The sequence below is a fragment of the Hevea brasiliensis genome, chromosome 9 (genome assembly GCF_030052815.1).
Source record: "Hevea brasiliensis isolate MT/VB/25A 57/8 chromosome 9, ASM3005281v1, whole genome shotgun sequence".
NCBI classification, from domain to species: Eukaryota; Viridiplantae; Streptophyta; class Magnoliopsida; order Malpighiales; family Euphorbiaceae; genus Hevea; species Hevea brasiliensis.
The window spans coordinates 6,015,047-6,033,518 of NC_079501.1; the positions used below are offsets into that span (position 1 = coordinate 6,015,047).

The 18,472-nt window shown below is 35.6% G+C and overlaps 1 protein-coding gene across 2 annotated transcripts; it reads right to left on the reverse strand.

The window, feature by feature from the left end:
- Positions 1-208: 208 nt before the first annotated feature.
- Positions 209-17,938, reverse strand: LOC110645700 (uncharacterized). 2 transcript variants are annotated; one of them, XM_058152591.1, is made up of 26 exons: positions 17,685-17,938; positions 17,354-17,419; positions 17,164-17,250; positions 15,835-15,956; positions 15,546-15,715; positions 15,231-15,292; positions 15,001-15,084; positions 14,409-14,568; positions 14,163-14,278; positions 13,258-13,386; positions 12,335-12,406; positions 12,060-12,155; positions 11,881-11,958; positions 10,987-11,115; positions 5,538-5,714; positions 5,191-5,394; positions 4,980-5,093; positions 4,596-4,840; positions 3,946-3,991; positions 3,611-3,859; positions 3,216-3,446; positions 2,349-2,440; positions 1,614-1,842; positions 1,063-1,419; positions 755-828; positions 209-651 (listed from the first exon to the last, which is right to left on the reverse strand). In XM_058152591.1, the coding sequence occupies exons 1-26, from the start codon at positions 17,781-17,783 to the stop codon at positions 546-548; spliced, it is 3,594 nt and encodes a 1,197-aa protein (XP_058008574.1). In that variant the 5' UTR covers positions 17,784-17,938; the 3' UTR covers positions 209-545. The 2 variants fall into 2 exon arrangements, with proteins under 2 accessions (XP_058008574.1, XP_058008575.1); XM_058152592.1 differs by having other exon boundaries at positions 17,164-17,260; positions 17,685-17,921.
- Between the last annotated feature and the right edge of the window lie 534 nt (positions 17,939-18,472).

Here is an 18,472-nt window from a genome sequence, read left to right on the forward strand (position 1 = left end):
AAATTAGTGAATATTTCCTTAAAATCATAGAAAAATAATATGCCCCTTACAAAGATTTAGACAACCCTCCGTTTTTAAATAACTTTTGGAGGATTCTTATAAGGTTCTCAAGTACAATTATTTGCTTTACAGAAAACATTAAATTACCAAAAAAAAAAAAAAAACCCTAAGAATATAACAGCTGGGGAAGAAAAGAAGAGCTCAACCATACGAGGGGATAATGAAAGTAATTTGCACCGAAACTGGAAGGATTCGCTCCTACAAATCAGAAAACTTGGGTGCGTCCAAAGCAGATTAATTGGTAGCCACATACTTCGTTTCAAGTGGGAGCTACGAGTTCAAATCCACCTCTCCTAACTTAAAATAAAAATAAAAATAAAAACTTTGAGGTGGATGATGTGGGGAAAAGTAGTAAAGAAACTTCAGTTGGCATACAAAGGTGCTAAGATCTCATGCAAGTTAGCTATGTGACTGGCCAAAACTTGAAAATGGTGGCCAAGTTTCAAAATTTGAATCTACTCGTGTTTCTTATATGGGAGGGATCCTCAATATGTCTTTTTTCTCACTGCTGACTTTCGAGGTTCTTTCTTTGCAGTGGTCATAAATCCTGGTGCTGGTATTCCTGTTGTTGCTTGATATAAATCCTTCAATCTGCAGGTACGACAGAGAAAGGTTAAGAAATTCAAAATCAACCAGTATATGATAAGCCCTAAAGCAAGAGAAAGTTTTTGGCAGAGAAATAGATTGAAGTTACCTTGGCATGCTGATGAAAAGTGCAATTACTGAAACCCCAACAACAAGAGGGAAAACTGGTGCCGGAGTCAAATCCTGTAGGCACGGAATAGGAAAAAAAAAAAAGCTGAGTAATCACAGAGAGAGAGAGAGAGAGAGAGAGAGAGAAAGGGAGCTCATTGTTTAATGTTGTGGTGATTACAGAATCATGTGCCCAAAGATGGAAAAAGAGCAACTACCTGTAGCCTGCATCTCCAGGTCATTTACATTCTGAACTGTTGTAAGAATTGTTTAAACTAACTAAATATATGATTGTAACGTAATACAAACCTGTTTTTGGTGATCCTCCTCAAAATTGTATCTCAGTGGGCCCACATGAATTTGGGCTGTCTTGTCCAGGTCAACCTCAATAACATCCGACTCAAATTTGAGGTTGCTTGATTGGAGACTTGATCTAAGCTGCAGGAGGTGTTTACCCTTTGGTAAGTTCTTAACCTGAAAGAAGTTGGACAGTGGCAAAGGGAAGACGGACTCGATCTTAGACGTGTCACTAGCTGACTTGATCTCTACCAAGAGATGTGAATGAAATTCTTCCATCCTTTTTCCTTCAACGTGACAACTTAAAATGGTCATCTCTGGCTGTTCGAAGACGATAAAATTCAATCCCCTGATATCCTCCGATCCAACCTACAAAGTCAACCAGTATTAACATAAAATCTCACATAATAGCAGAAATGGTTGAAATTATACATAGGTATTGTTTCATTGAGTCACACATCACATAAATTACAATTGAAAATAAGAATAGATTTTGAAATGTGAAACCAAGTTGGATGGGCTTTTTTTTATTTTATTTTTTAATTTTAAATGAAGAGAAAAACCTTAACAGTAACAGATTCTGGCGATGCACGTTCAATTCTATTGGCACCCAAGCCATGCTTTTCAACTACTTTAATCACATAGGCTGTATCAGGAATGAGCCCTCTCAGCCTATAACTTCCAGATGAATCTGTTACTGTCTCTTCATAGTAGCCTTTTGACTCTGACCGAGCTTCAACTCCAACACCTTCTTTTGGCTGGCCTGACAACAGTTTGATTACACCTGTAGCGCTGTAAAAAGGATAGACGATATTGCTTTCTAAGAGGAGTAAAATATCCACATGTAAAGATTTGGAAGGTTATTTTAATTTTCATTAGTATTTCAATAGAATGCAACATGATGTCAAATGAAGAAACATCCACTCAATAGGCTATAAGATTTCACACTTAATGCAAAAATTTCTCTTTCGAATTAAAATGGAAAAATTAAGCAAGATGACAGTACAGAGGACATTTAAAAGCAACAAGACCCTAGAATTTAAATTTTAATTTTTGGCTATGATAGAAGATAGTTGCTGTCACAGTGATAAAATCTTACTCTTTTGCATGTTTTTCCTTTCTATTAAAAGATGCAGATGCCAAAAACGACAGATTTTTCAAATTTTATTAGATTCTTGCAATAAAGTTAATGGTTTATTAGTGTAATTTGGTTCTAGAAAAATAGAATAAACATATACACAAATAAATTATTGCAGGTGTCTCCAAGTAATACAAGTAGAATGAAGACTATATAAGACCTGTAAGCAATGCGGGTAGCCTGGAATGTAACTTCCCTAGAATCCCCAGAACCAAGCTCTATTGCCTGTGCTGGAGGTGAGAACGCATATTCCTATAGAGACAATGAATAATTTGATGAGATAAATCCAATAAACATAGTATCATCATCCATCATGAATAATGCATGGATCCTGTCTAATTCCTCTGTAATGGGTTATTGGCAAAAATGACTACCTTCATATGGTCAAATTTTGGAGAATAGAGAGTTACAAAGAAATATGTTTATTATGACATTTAACCAAATATGGAGAGCTCAAAACTCTGCAGGAAATATTTATGTAACATAAAGCAACTGAAAGCTGCAAAATCATGAGTTCTGCTGATTGAGCAAAAGGGCACTATGTTTTAAGAAATAAAAAAATGTTGCAAAGAACCTAACTTCACAGAAGTTTAGAAGATTATAGAAGGGGAAGAGCAGTCATAACTGTACAAGTGATCTCAATATGCCTCAAAATAATTAAATGTCCCAATTTCCAATGCAGCATTATTTAACGGCAATAAATCTGACAGTAATTTGAGGAAAGAAAGGAAAGAAGGGGGGTGGGGGGGGTTAGGTGTGGGTGGGGAATCAGCAGTATGCCCTATGCAGTATGTCGCATAATATAGAAATTCTAAATGTGTTATTTAAGTGTCATGTATGTTAAATAGCCAGTCCCAAACATAGATAAAGGAGAACAATCATGACAGATCGATGGCTAGCACTAAACTAGTCATGCTAACAGAAGAAAAGGAATTCAAGTAACCTAACCCAACTTGTTTGGGACTATTAGCGGAGCGAAGTTGAATGATGTGCAGCAACAGTAAGAATGCGAATTCTAGCAATGTACCTTTAACAAAGGACGAAGATAAAAAATGCCAGGAAATAAGTTATCAAAGAGGAATGTTCCTCCAGCTCCAGATTTAGAGTTGTTCCTATACCCATCATCTCCACTCAATGATAATAGCACAGGAGGTATAGGTTCATTAGCATCACCCTCTGAAAATATATGTACAGAAATTTGGCCAAGCTTCTGGCAAGAAAAGGAATAAGGTCCAGTACGTTTAAGATGATAACCAGGCTGCACAGATTGGGAGAGAATCAGAGAAAAGGAACAACGAAGACAAAGCAATAGCAGGTATCACATTTTGATATATTACAAACAGCACATATTTGTATATAATTTGTTGAATTAAATAAATAAAAATAAATAATTTATGTAATTTAGCATTACAAATCCCAAACCTTTGAAGTCTCAACTCTGTACGTTATATCATCATATAAAGGCCCTGCAATGAAAGAACCATCAATCCCTGTAGTAGTTTCAAGTGCCGTCTCATCTTTTTTAAGTGGTGTAGTGCAGCTATCTTCCTCAGCAATAATCTTAACATAAACACCAGAAAGAGGGGGAGAAACAGATCCTTCTATATATAATCCAGGATGACCAGAAAACATTGGAATGGGAGCTTGACAACCATCATTTGTTACCAAGACCTAACAACACAAAAAAGTTTTTAAATACTAAGCTCCACAGAAATCCCAGAAAAAACTTCTAAAGGTGAAATAGTCCATTATCATACACTATGTTCTGTGGGGTAAAACAATATCTTCTTCTCTCCATTATCCCTGAAAGACGTCAAAGCTCAAGTTAATGGAATAAATGAGACAGATACTGCAACGTTTAAAAAAGAATTCCTAGATATTCAGTGAAAGGAATCAGAATGATGAAATTTTCATAACTCAAGACGAAAATACAAATTACATATCAATCAAAGACGACACATAAACAGAACAAATAAAACTGCAAGTCAGTCATTTGCAACTAGCATCACTCTAGAGCATTGTTCTCTGCCCAAACTTTTATTCTCCAACCAATTAATTCATGGTATATTAGTATTTCTGATAAAATAACATAAATATTATGGAAGATGATTTATATATTGTTATAACAGAGTTAAACATCCTAATCTTATTTAAACTAAAGAAATTTAATATCTGAATAAGAAAATAAAAGTGTAAAGATCTGTTGCAAAATTTAATAACTGCAACATAGCACTACCAATCATCTGCCACTAAATTGTCAAATAAAGCTAAACAGTTCGTGGCCAAAATATCAAATATTGCATTTTCAAATGTTCAAAACTAAAACATAATTATACTACTCTTCTGGAAAAACAGAAGGTATTGACAGATTGGGAAGAGGAAAAGTAACCACCCAAAGTATGCATACCTAGAGTCTCGAGGAACAAAGGTAAGTTTCTGTCCAAGATTAGCCCACAGAGAGTACTCATACAGAGCAATGCTTGTTTGATCACTAGATGCAAGATTGGCAATTGTACCATCAATAGCACTGCCCCCACTATTAAGAATATCCACGATGATATTATTAGGTAACTCAAATGCATCATCAGCTGAGTTTAACTTGACCTTGATTTGTCCTTTGAGAAGATACTTCCCTCCTCTCAGATAGATGCGCTACAGTACATCAAATGGAAATGAGGTAAAAAGTAAACAATTTTTCAACATATTTTTAAGCAAGTTATTGAAGATGCCAAAAACTGTAAAAGCTAAAAAGAAGAGGGGGAGAAAAGGTTTATACTGCATAACATATTACCGATGTATTTGATGTATCAATCTTCACTGGCAAGCTTCCAAAGAAAATACATGAGTTAATAAAGTGGAGCTCATGCACACCAGGAGATTCCACACATAAATGCTGGGAACCTTTCTGCACTCATATAAGAGTGGATTTAGTTCTACATGAAAGTATGATGTCCACACAGTCATGTAAACTTCAATGCAAGAGTTCTTAAGGGAAAAACTACCTTAATTTTCAAATTACTAATTGAACTATCTGGCTGAGTCATATAAGTGTCTACATCATGGGTTGAGATAATATTAACCCAGTAACCTTTTTGAATGAATACGATTCCTTTAACATCCTCAGCACCAACATCCACATCAATGAAACCCTGCTCCCAGCACCAATTATCTTCACTGTGCATGGCTTCAGGGGAACCATGTTTGACCTACAAAATACATTGAAGTAAGTAGAACCAACAGTCGGAAAACTTTGAAAATGACAGAACACTAAAATGTCATTCATTTCTCACAAATACTATCTGTCAAAGCCAAATAAATAAAGCTCATTAACATCATAAAAGCACTGTACCTCAAGCCTGTATTTTCCAGGTAAGACATTCGGAAAGAGAAATTCATCACTCTGCTCTGTCAAACTAATAGACTTCCTTTCTTCATTATGCTTACCAGCTAATCTCACTAGGGAAACAGAAACAGATGGACCACATCTCTCCTTGCAAGTTACAGAGCCAAGCACATTGACAAGGGCCTTTGTCACAAGAAAGAAGAACATCAATAAGCAGTACGCTCACCAAGAAAAATATAGCAAAACTAACATTAAAATTCAAGATGCCTCAAATACCCTTGCCAATTTTCATGATGAAAATTGAGGAAACTATTTGAGCATTACATCAAGTACTACCCCAATGAAAAATATAAACAGTAGAAAACTTTGCCTATTATCAATAAAATAATTTCATTGTCATGACAATATTACAAAACAGTCTTTCCATATGTAACTAATATAACAACTACATGCCCATGATGAGCCTTGGTGCCGAGAGATAAAATACCTCATTTAACTTGAGCCCTTAAGCAGCAAAGCACATGAGATAGCAAGGATGTTATGGAAAGTCAATCACTATGTTATGGAAAGTCAATCACTATATTATTTTTCTGTATATTTTGTATTCTGTATTCCTATTTAGGATTTCTTATTTAGGATTTCTTCCTAATTAGTAGAACACAATTATAGGAATCAATTGTATATATATACCCATGTACAGATTAATTGAAATCAATAAGAATCATCTCTTTCTACATGGTATCAGAGCAGGTCATCAATCTAGGGTGACTATTTATTCTCACTACCCAGCTTAGGAGAGACCTTGGTCGCCGACCGGCCGTTTCAACCCCGATCAACATTGCCGGCGTCGTCTCAACCCCCTCATTCCACCACCGTGTGCTGTTGCCTGATCCAGTATAACCATTAAAGGACTTCTGAGGTTTGGCTCTCAGATCCTATTTCGGTATTTGCTTGATTTGTGATTTTGGGTTATTTTGCTGCTATAAGCACTTTGGATTAGCGTTTCGGTTAGTTTTCTTTGTCTCAACAAATGGCAGACAATAAGAATATTATTTCTGATGTGATTCCGGTGATGACTAAGATCACGGAACACAAACTTAATGGTTCGAATTACCTGGAGTGGAGTAAGACTGTTAGGGTCTATTTGCGTAGCATTGATAAGGATGATCACCTTACTAAAGATCTACCCACTGATGATACACGACAAACTTGGCTAAGGGAGGATGCTCGATTGTTTTTGCATCTTCAGAACTCGATTCATAGTGAGGTAATTAGTTTAAATAATCACTGTGAATTTGTTAAGAAATTGATGGATTACTTAGATTTTCTGTATTCTGGTAAAGGGAATATCTCCCGTATTTATGATGTTTGTAAGGCATTCTACCGTGCTGAGAAAGAGGATAAGTCTCTCATGGCTTATTTTATGGATTTTAAACGGATATATGAGGAACTTAATGTATTGTTGCCTTTTATTCCTGATGTGAAAGTTCAGCAGCCCAACGGAGCAACCGTCGTTATGAGTTTTCTTGTGCCTTCCTTCAGAGTATGAGATCGCTAAATCTCGATTCTCTCGATCGAGATTTCCTCTTTGCATGAAACGTTCACACGGTCCTTCAGACAGAGAGTACTCAATCTTCACAACTCATCAAGAGTGCTCTTATTAGCCGTAATCCAAATGGACAACGGGTAATAGAAGAGGAAGTAGAGGAGGAATTACAGCAAATGTAAGTAATCGGGCGTAATGGAGAGGCTAGTTCTAATCAGACTCAAGAGGAGTCATTTGTTATTATTGTCATGAGCACAGCCATACAAAATATAATTGTCCGCAACTTGGAGAAAAATCGGCGATCACAGTGTGGCAAATATGGCGAGAGAATTCTACAAGATCTTCCTCCGAGAAAACTATTTTGGTATCTGCAGAGGATTTTGCACAATTTTCCCAAGATCGTGCATCTCTAAAGCCTACCAGCCTCCTCACATCGCGATCACGAGTCGTGTAAATCTACTACATGCCTTGTGTCTTCTTCATCCAAATGGGTTATTGATTACAGTGCGATGCATCACATGACAGTAATTCTAGTCTTCTATCCGCTACGGTCTAATCTCACTTCCTCATCATTACTTTAGTGATTCTACTTCTTGTGTCATGGGTTCTGAAGGCTGAACCCAACTTCGTCAATTTCTTTGTCTTCTGCTTTGTGTCTACCAAAATTCTCTTTAATCTACTTCTGTTAGTAAACTTACTCGTACCTTAAATTGTTCTGCTTTCCTTTTTCCCGACGGTGTTTGTTTCGTGATCTTACGACGGGCGCATTATTGGTAGAGGACGCGAGTCGTGTGGTCTCTACATTCGAAAATCATGTACCGCGGTCGCTTATTTGCTCCCGTACCTTAACACCTCTTGAAACTCATTGTAGCTTGAGTTATCCTTCTTTGTCTACCATGAAGCAGCGGTGTCCTCCATTTCAGGCTTTATCAGTACTAGAATGTGAGTCGTGTCGCTTGCAAAACATCATCGTTTGCCTTCTGTGTCTAGAGTCAATAAACGGGCTTCATCTCCTTTTGAGGTAGTTCATTCTGATGTTTGGGGTCCTTGTTCTGTTACATCTAAAACTGGATTTCGTTATTTTGTTACTTTTGTTGATGATTACTCGCTTTACTGGTTATATTTAATGAAAAATCGCTCGAGTTGTTTTCTATCTTTTGTGCCTTTTGTAATGAAATCAAAACTCAATTTAATATTTCATGCGCATATTAAGAAGTGACAATGCCAAAGAATACTTTTCAAAGACAATTTCAAATTTATATGACACAAAATGGCATTCTTCATCAGTCTTCCTATGTGGATACCCCATCCCAAAATGGCGTGGCCGAATGAAAAAATCGTCATCTTCTTGAGCTAACTCGTGCTCTTCTTTTTCAGATGAAAGTACCTAAACACTTTTGGGCGGATGCAGTTTCCACGGCATGTTTTTTGATCAATCGTATGCCGTCTTACTCGCCCTTAATGGGGATATTCCTTATACTACTTTGTTTCCTACAAAATCTTTGTTCCCTATTGAACCCTGTATTTTTGTTGTACTGCTTTTGTGCGTCTGTTCGTCCACAGTTACTAAATTGGATCCAAAATCTCTCAAATGTGTCTTCCTTGGGTACTCCCGGCTCCAAAAAGGGTACCGTTGTTTCTCTCCTACTCTTAATCGTTATCTTGTTTCTGCAGATGTCACATTTTTTGAGTCCACTCCATTTTTTCCTCCATCATCTGTGTATGAGAGTCAGGGGGAGGAGGATGATCTCTTAATATATACTGTCCAACCAATGTCTAGTACTCTCCCACAGCTCTTCTGTCTCTAGACCTATTCGACCTCCCGTTGTTCATGTTTATTACAGGAGATTGGAGATTCCTGACTCAGATCCTCCACCGCCTACTTCGTTGGGAGATCCTGCACTCATACTGATCATGATTCTGATCTAGACTTACCCATTGCTCTTCGTAAAGGTAAACGTTCATGTACTTACCCTATCTCTTCTTTTGTTTCTTATAATCAATTGTCTTCTTGTTCTCGGTGTTTTGTTACTTCTTTAGACTCTGTTACTATCCCTAATACTGTTAATGAGGCACTGTCTCATCCTGGCTGGTGTGATGCTATGAAAGAGCAAATGAAAGCTTTAGATGCTAATGGTACATGGGAACTATTGCCTTTACCCACTGGTAAGAAAGCTATTGGTTGTAAATGGGTATATACAGTAAAGGTAAATCCTGATGGTTCTGTGGCTAGGTTAAAAGCACGCCTTGTAGCAAAAGGATATGCTCAGACATATGAGGTTGATTACTCTGATACTTTTTCTCCTGTAGCTAAACTTACTTCTATTCGCTTGTTTATCTCTTTAGCAGCTACATATGATTGGCCCCTGCATCAATTGGATATCAAGAATGCTTTCCTTCATGGTGATCTTCAGGAGGAGGTGTATATGGAGCAACCACCTAGGTTTGTTGCTCAGGGGGAGTTGGGTAAAGTTTATAGGCTTCGAAAGTCTCTTTATGGCTTGAAACAAAGTCCTAGGGCATGGTTTGGGAGATTCAGTGAAGCAGTACAGGAATTTGGTATGCAAAAGAGTAAGTGTGATCACTCAGTATTTTATAGGCAATCTGAGGCTGGTCTAATTCTTTTGGTAGTCTATGTGGATGACATTGTCATCACTAGGAGTGACTCTGCAGGTATTTCATCTCTTAAAACCTTCCTCCAAACTTAGTTTCAGACCAAAGACTTGGGATTGTTAAAGTATTTCTTGGGTATCGAAGTTATGAGAAGTAAGATGGGTATTTTCTTGTCTCAAAGAAAATATGTCCTCGATCTATTGACAGAGACAGGAAAATTAGGTGCTAAGCCTTGTAGCGCACCAATGACTCCAACTTTACAACTGTTAGCAGGGGATAGTGAGTTGTTTGAAGATCCAGAGAGATACAGGAGATTGGTAGGAAAATTGAACTACCTTACAGTCACTCGTCCTGATATTGCTTATGCCGTTAGTGTGGTAAGTCAGTTTATGTCTTCCCCAACTGTTGCTCATTGGGAAGTCTTGGAACAAATCTTGTGTTATCTGAAGGGCGCTCTAGGAAGAGGTTTGCTATATGGTGATCATGGGCATTTGAATGTTGAATGTTTTTCAGATGCCGACTGGGCTGGATCTAAGGTTGACAGGAGGTCAACTACTGGATATTGCGTTTTTATTGGAGGAAATTTGGTGTCTTGGAGAAGCAAGAAGCAGAGTGTAATTTCTCGATCTAGTGCTGAATCCAAATACAGAGCCATGGCACAATCAGTATGTGAGGTAATGTGGATACTTCAATTACTAGATGAGACAGGTTTTAAGACCTCCCTACCTGTGAAATTGTGGTGTGATAATCAAACTGCTCTTCATATTGCTTCTAATCCGGTGTTTCATGAGCGAACCAAACATATTGAGATTGATTGTCACTTTATTCGTGAAAAGATTCAACAACAGATCATCTCAACAGGACACATCAAAACTGGAGAGCAGTTAGGAGATATTTTCACAAAAACTCTGAATGGAGCTAGGATTGACTACATTTGTAACAAGTTGGGCATGATTAACATCTATGCTCCAACTTGAGGGGGAGTGTTATGGAAAGTCAATCACTATGTTATGGAAAGTCAATCACTATATTATTTTTCTGTATATTTTGTATTCTGTATTCCTATTTAGGATTTCTTATTTAGGATTTCTTCCTAATTAGTAGAACACAATTATAGGAATCAATTGTATATATATACCCATGTACAGATTAATTGAAATCAATAAGAATCATCTCTTTCTACACATGAGATAGCAAAGCACATGAGATAGCAAGGAGAATTCCAATAAAGATATCAAAAGAAAAAAGAGAAAGAAAAGGAGCTAAACTTCTACTTCACATAACATGTCAGAATACCTGAGAAAATTCTATATCCAATAATGGATTTTTGACCATAACATCAATGTAAGGTGGTAAGAATAGAAGTCCAGAAGCACTCTCAGGAGTAGCGGCAAAAGCAGATAAGCGATATTCACCAGGTGGGACCTAATAATGATGATGAAGAGAGTTGAGGCCTCTAAAAGAAGGCATCATGACATCAAAAAATAAATTACTAATGTAAATGAAAATTAAAAATACAGCATGGAAGAAAATTTTACAAATTACTAGTAGTTCTTAAAAGAAATCTCCAAAGTTAGGTCTTTGCACCCATGTATTGAACATAATAAAATTGTTGAGAGACCTATACTTATCAAAAAATAAAATAAAAAAAAAAGGAAAGAAAGAAAGAAAAAAGATGTTGCTTCACATTCCTCTCAAATTACTGCACAGATAATATAATTATTGTAGATTCATTATTCATATCTCTGCAACAAGTATCTCATAGATCACTTGTACAACAATTTAATAAATTATCTTAATAGCAGTAGCTGCACACTCTGCATCCCAGCTGCTCATACAGCAATCCAGAATTGTTAGCAATCTTGAAACAGCTACATGTCAGCATAATAGAAAAAAAAGAGTTCTGAGACATGTCAGAAAGAGCCAATACTGCATCAGCATGTTTTAAGAAATTCAAAGTGGGACCCAGCATGCTTACACACACACAGTGAGAGGTTCCTTTGTTATCCATGTACCAAGCAGCTCTCAATAAATCAAAATCAATATATAATAAATTATGTTATCCAAATTCAGAAGCCATTAAAGAATTCATTTCCTTCACAGCAACCTATTTCACCATTACTATAGAAGTAATTATGTGTACTATGAACAACTAAAAGTGCCATCTTGTCATACTTTAGACCTGCATACCTCAAAGCAGAAAATTCCACTTCCATCTGTTTGTCTGACTTGAGGTTTGACATTCTCTGGTCCAAGGGTCAAAGTTACCTAGAAATATAAACACGATTTAGCAACTAAATAAAAAGAAATCGCAGATAGCAAAAAATTTTTTTGCCTGCAGTTCAATTTTTTTTTTTTTTAAAAAATACCTTTGCTTTGTGACCATTATTAACCATCCTAACAACTCCACAAACATCATAGGAAACTGCCTTAATTTCTGCCACTGAAGCCATATTTGGCAAAACCTGACCAAATAAACAATTCAAAATGTGAAGAATGTCTCATAATGAGTGAAAAAACAATAGAACGATAAAGCACACAGAAAAGAATATTTCCCTTTCAAATTGTCACTAGAGAAAGTGTAAAATTATACAACTTCAAGACTCAAGATACAAAAAAGTACAATGTCTATTATATTCTTTACCATATACTCCTTCAAGCTGTTGAACTTGTAATGCTCCTTCCTGGCCTCTATTGTATACTGATTTGATGTGACCTACAAAAGAAACACTTTAGCAGTTTATATGAATGAAGAGCTTGATCATAAGTTGTATGCAATAGCTAGGCCCGGTAATCTGACCACAACCAATTTTTCAAGAAGCCAAACAATAAATATTCATTGATGATAACAGGACAAGAATTAGCGCAGTCTATTACTAAGAATGAGATTCCTGAAAGAGATGGATGAGGGAGATTAACAAAACATAAATTCACTCTCCAAGAGAATTCAATAAAACAAATCCAACTTTTTCTCTAAAACAACAGTTGAATGCTTGATTAATTGGCATGACCCTCAGAGTCAAACAATCATTAATCTATTCTTTTTGAAAATGCCCAAAAATAATATTAATTCACTATTCCAGAATTCCAGGATACCATTATGACAAACCCCAGTGGATGGAGGCATGGACAATTGTACATATAGTTTGGTACAGTTTGATTCCTTCCTATATAGAGTTATGGACAGCAACTTAATGAACTCCTAAGCATGGAAGTGGCAATGGTCTACGCAAGTCCCAACCATATTCTAAAAAATTGAAAAGCTAGCTTAGTGTGTCAGCTCATTACTTCACAAAATATCTCATAGGATCTTATGAAAGGCTGGTGTGAACAATTTAAATTTTCCACTTATGTTAGCCCATTGGCTAAGAATACATGGCAGAAAGCAAGACATTTGATGCTATAACAGGATGAAATGCTAATGAAGAGCAAGTGGGGAAAAAAGATAAGCAAACGTTAAATTAAACTGCAACTAAACAAAAGAATAAGAATTAAAAAAGTTGAAATTATCAGGATCCAAACATAATCACATGCAACTACAAATTCAGATTGCACAAATTGTTAAACCTGGTCAAGCTTGTAGTAGCCTTCTTTATCAGTTGTGGACCTTTCATGACCATCAACAATGATCTTAACACCCTCTACTCCCATGCCATTACCATCAACTACTCGCCCTCCAACAGAAAATCCAGTGACCTATACAAATTAACAAGATCAAATGATGCCACAGCTGAATAAATCTGATAATCATGAGTGACTAGTAATTAAAATGATGTCAAATTAGCAATGCTGAAACTCCTGGAGATTCTTCAAAAATACATCAATGTAAACATGTCTCTGCATAAAAAAATGGCAATGCTCCACAGTATGGAGCCACTTAGAACAAGAATCTGAATAGCCAGGCTACAAGTCATGTCAGTCAGCTAAATGTTATGCCAACTGGTAGATACACAAGGACTGGTCAGAATTCAGACAGATATATCCTAGTTAACATGTCCATGATTTGCTATTTGCTAAAGCCATGACGATTTTGTTATTTTAGCACTTATAGATCTACATTCAATAATTGTGCAATTATAAGCACCAGCAACTTAAGTTATCAAGACTATTGGAAATGGTATAAAATTGATTCCAAAAAGTAAAATCTTATTGCAACTCAGTTGTGGCTAAATTCTTGCTGAAGGTGCTGGCTAAATGTGATACTACCAGCATAAACGTAACAGGTTTTATACACCTCCATTAGGAAGATTATTTTTTTCACTTCTACACCATGTCAGGTTGGAAGGATTGAAAAAGGTACAAGAAACGAGAGAGATGAAGAAATATAATATTTTCCCTTATATGTTTAGCTGGAAAGAAAAGGAAAGGTTAGATTCATACCTTTCCTTTTATAGGAAAGATAATGGTGCAAAATGAAAACATAAGGCGAAAGTTTCCCTGTTTTGACCATGTGATCAATTACATTATGTTACCTGAAACTTTTGGGGAACTGTTACATGTTGATGCTCAACAGAAACAGAGACAACAGGAGGTGAAACATCAAATACTGTATTCTCACCCTTGTAAAATGGAACGAGCTCATAATGCGCTGCAAAAGATTTCAAATAATAAAGCAAGAAAGTCAATCATGATGCTGACAACTGCCCAATATGTCTATTATGCGCCTACATATTATACACAAAATTCATAGAATGACCACATATCACAAAGAGAAATACCACAAGGTAATGATTTGAACGTGAACATCCCATCAGCATCAGATACAGCATGGCAGAGAGGTTTTCTTTGTCCCGTGGCATCACCAGATCCTTGGGGACAATCTAGTTCTACAACATCATCTGAATATAGATAAATGTGAACTCCCAATATTGGATTTCCCTGCCGAACATTATAGCAAACTTCAAATATCAAAGAAAGCTTGAAACATAAACAAAGAGCTTTACACAGTAAGCAAATCTCAAGTGATGAGGATAAACTGGAAATAGACATGTTCTCTCCTAAGATTTAGTCTGACAGCACACACCCTCTTAAACATGATTTTTTATTTCTTATTCCTGGAGTGAAATGATGATTAGATATAGTAATCTTGGCCCTGAACCATGGGAAAGATTCACATTATTTTCTTTCTTGGAAACTAAAAGGTTAAGCAAGAGAAATGGGGAAAAAAGTTTTCTTTTTTTTTTTTCAAATCCAAAAACCAATTAAAGAGGGAACAGGAAACTTAGACTTTACCATAGAGAAACAGCAAAATCAAAGTTAAAAGTCATGCATTAGTCTTAGATCAATTGTTATCTTCTCAGGGAGTTTTACCTGAGCAACAACATATCCATGGAGATCATATCCAGGGACAAAGAAAATGTCACCAACAATACCATTTTTAAAACCCAATTCCACCTGTAAAAGTCCATCATCAAAAAAAAAATTGTGAATAATGATATTTGCTTCCATTGTGCTTTATTGAGAGGAGAAAAAAGAAAAAGCAGAAGCTAGGAGGACAATAAGCAAGAAAAGAATGCAGAATAGAAAGAAAAAGCACACACCTCTGTGGAACCTTTGACTTCAACTTTTAGATCTGGATGTGATGCATGAATTTTGTATTTTCCTGCACATGTACAAAGATATTGCAAGATAGTAGTTATTTACTAAAAAAATAAATAAGAACAGAGAAAGATAGGGGAACATCTCTGTTGATGATCTTGAAAGCAAAGCACAATAGACAGATGATAAAAGGTGCAATCCTGTTTCATAATTTAAGTACAATTCATTTAAAAAAAACCTCATGTCCAATGAACTTGAATAAATTTTCTGTTTTATTCGTATCACATATAAATAGTTTGTAAGTTCAATGATGTTACCTGGGATGATATTGGTGAACAAGTAACTCCCTGTTGATGACGTCACAACAAAGGAAATGAGATCATCACTAGGAGATAATAGTTCAACATTTACATTTGAAGGACCCCCATTTTTAACTGAACAACTTTCTCCACCAACTGCTCCCACAACTTTACCAGATAAAGTGAACCTAGTTTACGCATAGAAACTAAATTATCCTCTCAAGTCTTACTAGACAACATAGTTTTCACTTAAAACTAAACTAGAATTATCCAAATGTAAGCAAAAATACAAATCATCTAAACCAACCCTGTGAATCGAAAGTTAATATCTTCATTATGGTTGCAGCCAGAATCATCAACAACAACAGGAACATTTTCTGGGTCCCATGACCACCCTTCTGGTCCATTGATTTTAATTACAAACGTACCCTACAAATTAAAAAAAAAAAACAATAATAATAAATATCAAAAGAATTAAAGAATAAAATTGAGGGAGGCTAAGACTAGATCACAAAAATTTTGAATTTTTTTTAAAGAAATCGATTACTTAAAACAAGAAACAAGTGAACAGAACAGTAAACAGCGCATCATAGATTTGTTAAAAAGTAGAATCAGATTGAAAAAGCAACCCCACAACATCTAGTGAAATACTAGCCCTAGCTAAGAATGGATTCTGAACTAGACGGGTATTGGGTTAGGCTCCATTTTCATCTTATAAATGTATATGCTGTAGGCCAAATTTTGTGAAAGAAAGTGATAAACGACATTATGTTTCACAAAAAAACTGCCCCAGCATACAATTTCTCATATCCATAACCATGCATCAGGCATATTATTCACAGCTTGAAAACAAATCTATTGTCCTAGGTCCAGTAACTCCGACAGTTTAACCTCATTCTTGCACAAAACTCAAAGTTTCATGAGTACAAGAGCATAACTTGCACGTGGAAAAGCATCGGACAAATGATCGTTGAATCAATGTAAATTAATTCTTCCTCTCAACCAAGTCAAGTTCTTATATCAACCATCCAAAAATTTGTAACTCAATAACTAGGAGCCTTTTTTTTTTTTTTTTGAAAGAAACTATTAGCTTTATCTGGTAGAAGTCATGTATGTGAATGCGACCATCAATTCAATTGTTTAAAACGCTATCTCTTGTAATGGTACATTCTCCAACAAAATCACCTATGTCAAACATCTTCAAAGACCTAGTTGATATAAAGCCAACACGAGCACAAGAACACAAAATCAGTATCAACGTTATTAGAAGTTCCATGAATATCATGGCATTCCCTCAACTCTAGACTTTTAGGAACAAACTATTTTCAGGTTACTTCATCAAATTAAACCCACTGACCACCAACTCACCACTCCGATATTTTTGAAAATACAAGAAAGAAAATTTAAGAGTAACACAAGCCAAACTGCAATCCACCAAAGTAAATTCAAGCGAATTCCGAATCCCGAAAACACCAATCAATCATCCAGTTGTTGTCTCTTATGAAAGCACTTATGAATTGCCCACCTCGACAAAAGAAAAAAAACGTAAAAGAAAATGTACCGCATGAAGAATGAACTAACGAGCCATCGATCGACAAACAATATGTTCAACGTTAGTGTTTTGCAATCCACCTACCTTGTCGTATACTGGAATAAAATAGTAACCATTTGGTGCACACTGCGTTCTGTCCTTCACCAATCCATCTACAGTGCGAAGCTCAACCTGATGTAGACTGCGTAATTTTCAGGAGATAGGAAAGAACTAATGGCAAGCAAGTAGTTGCTTGATAACAATTAAAAGTATAAATCAGGATATTAACTCGTACCGTGATATAAGAGTAATCCAATTTTGCATCAGTTGATTTCCTCGACTTAATCAGTGACGAACTTGCCTAAAAATGTGTAATTCGAGCTCAGTTTTCTTGTCACATAATTTTTTTTTTTTTAAGGTTAAAGAAGAACAACGCATTGCTTATGCAATCCGCCAATTCAGATCTGCAGTCTTTTGTTTCATTGGGCCTTGAAATATTGAAGCTCACTTAAATTGAGCCATTTAGCTTTAACAATCTCGATCATGGCATATTAGGTCTAAGAATTTCTTTTTTCCCTAGTAATTTCTCGAAAACCAAAAAGGCAAACGAAGGTTTTAGAAATCACCTCGACGAATCCGCCACATCCGTGAATCGTATCAGCGGAAGCAACTGAAAATGAGAAGATTAAGATCGAAAAATATAGCCAAGTGTCTCTGGTCTTCATCTCTAGCAGTGATATGGAGCTTCGTGAGAGTGTAGGGAGAGAACCGATCTGCTACTTCGCATGAGATTTGAATGCAAAACTGGTATAATTGTTTTTACCTGAGTGTCTGAGACACACCGTCTCTGCCAGAGACGAGGGTTTATGGTTTTAGAAATTACGGCCCCTCATCATAAATTAGTATTTAAAAAAGAAAATTTTACTCCCGTGTTCTTATTTTCAATAGTTTTTTGGGATTTTTTACAAAAGTAAAGTAAATAAGGAGATAGTATTATTTTTTATAAATTAATACTAATAATTTTTCTAAAATAACAAATAAAATTAAAAAAAAAAAAACTCTAAATTATCTAATATTACAACGGGACGATGGGTCGTCATTAAAGGCCGTTGGAAAATGATCTTAGTTTTCACACAAGCAAATAAATATAACCAAAGCTCAATTTAAGTAATATTTTTCATTGGCTTTCAAAATTTGAAATTATTTTTTTAAATAAAAATATTATTTTAAATATTATTAAAAATATATATTTTATTATTTTTATCATTAAAATAATTAAATTTTATTTTTAATTATTTTTTAACACTCTCTAATTAGTATATTTAAAAAAATAATTCTTTTAATAGCAAATTCAATATTAATGCCAAACAGACCTTTATTTTTACCTTTGAGCTAAAAAGTTCAAAGCTAATTG

What these genes read in the sequence shown, in the direction of transcription:
- LOC110645700 (XM_058152591.1), bottom strand. Translation starts at nt 17,783, where the DNA reads ATGAAGACCAGAGACACTTGGCTATATTTTTCGATCTTAATCTTCTCA. An exon ending in ACAGCTTGAAGGAGTATATG is followed by an intron (nt 12,156 to 12,334) that starts GTAAAGAATATA and finishes TTATTTGGTCAG; the next exon opens with GTTTTGCCAAATATGGCTTC. An exon ending in TTGATACATCAAATACATCG is followed by an intron (nt 4,841 to 4,979) that starts GTAATATGTTAT and finishes GATGTACTGTAG; the next exon opens with CGCATCTATCTGAGAGGAGG.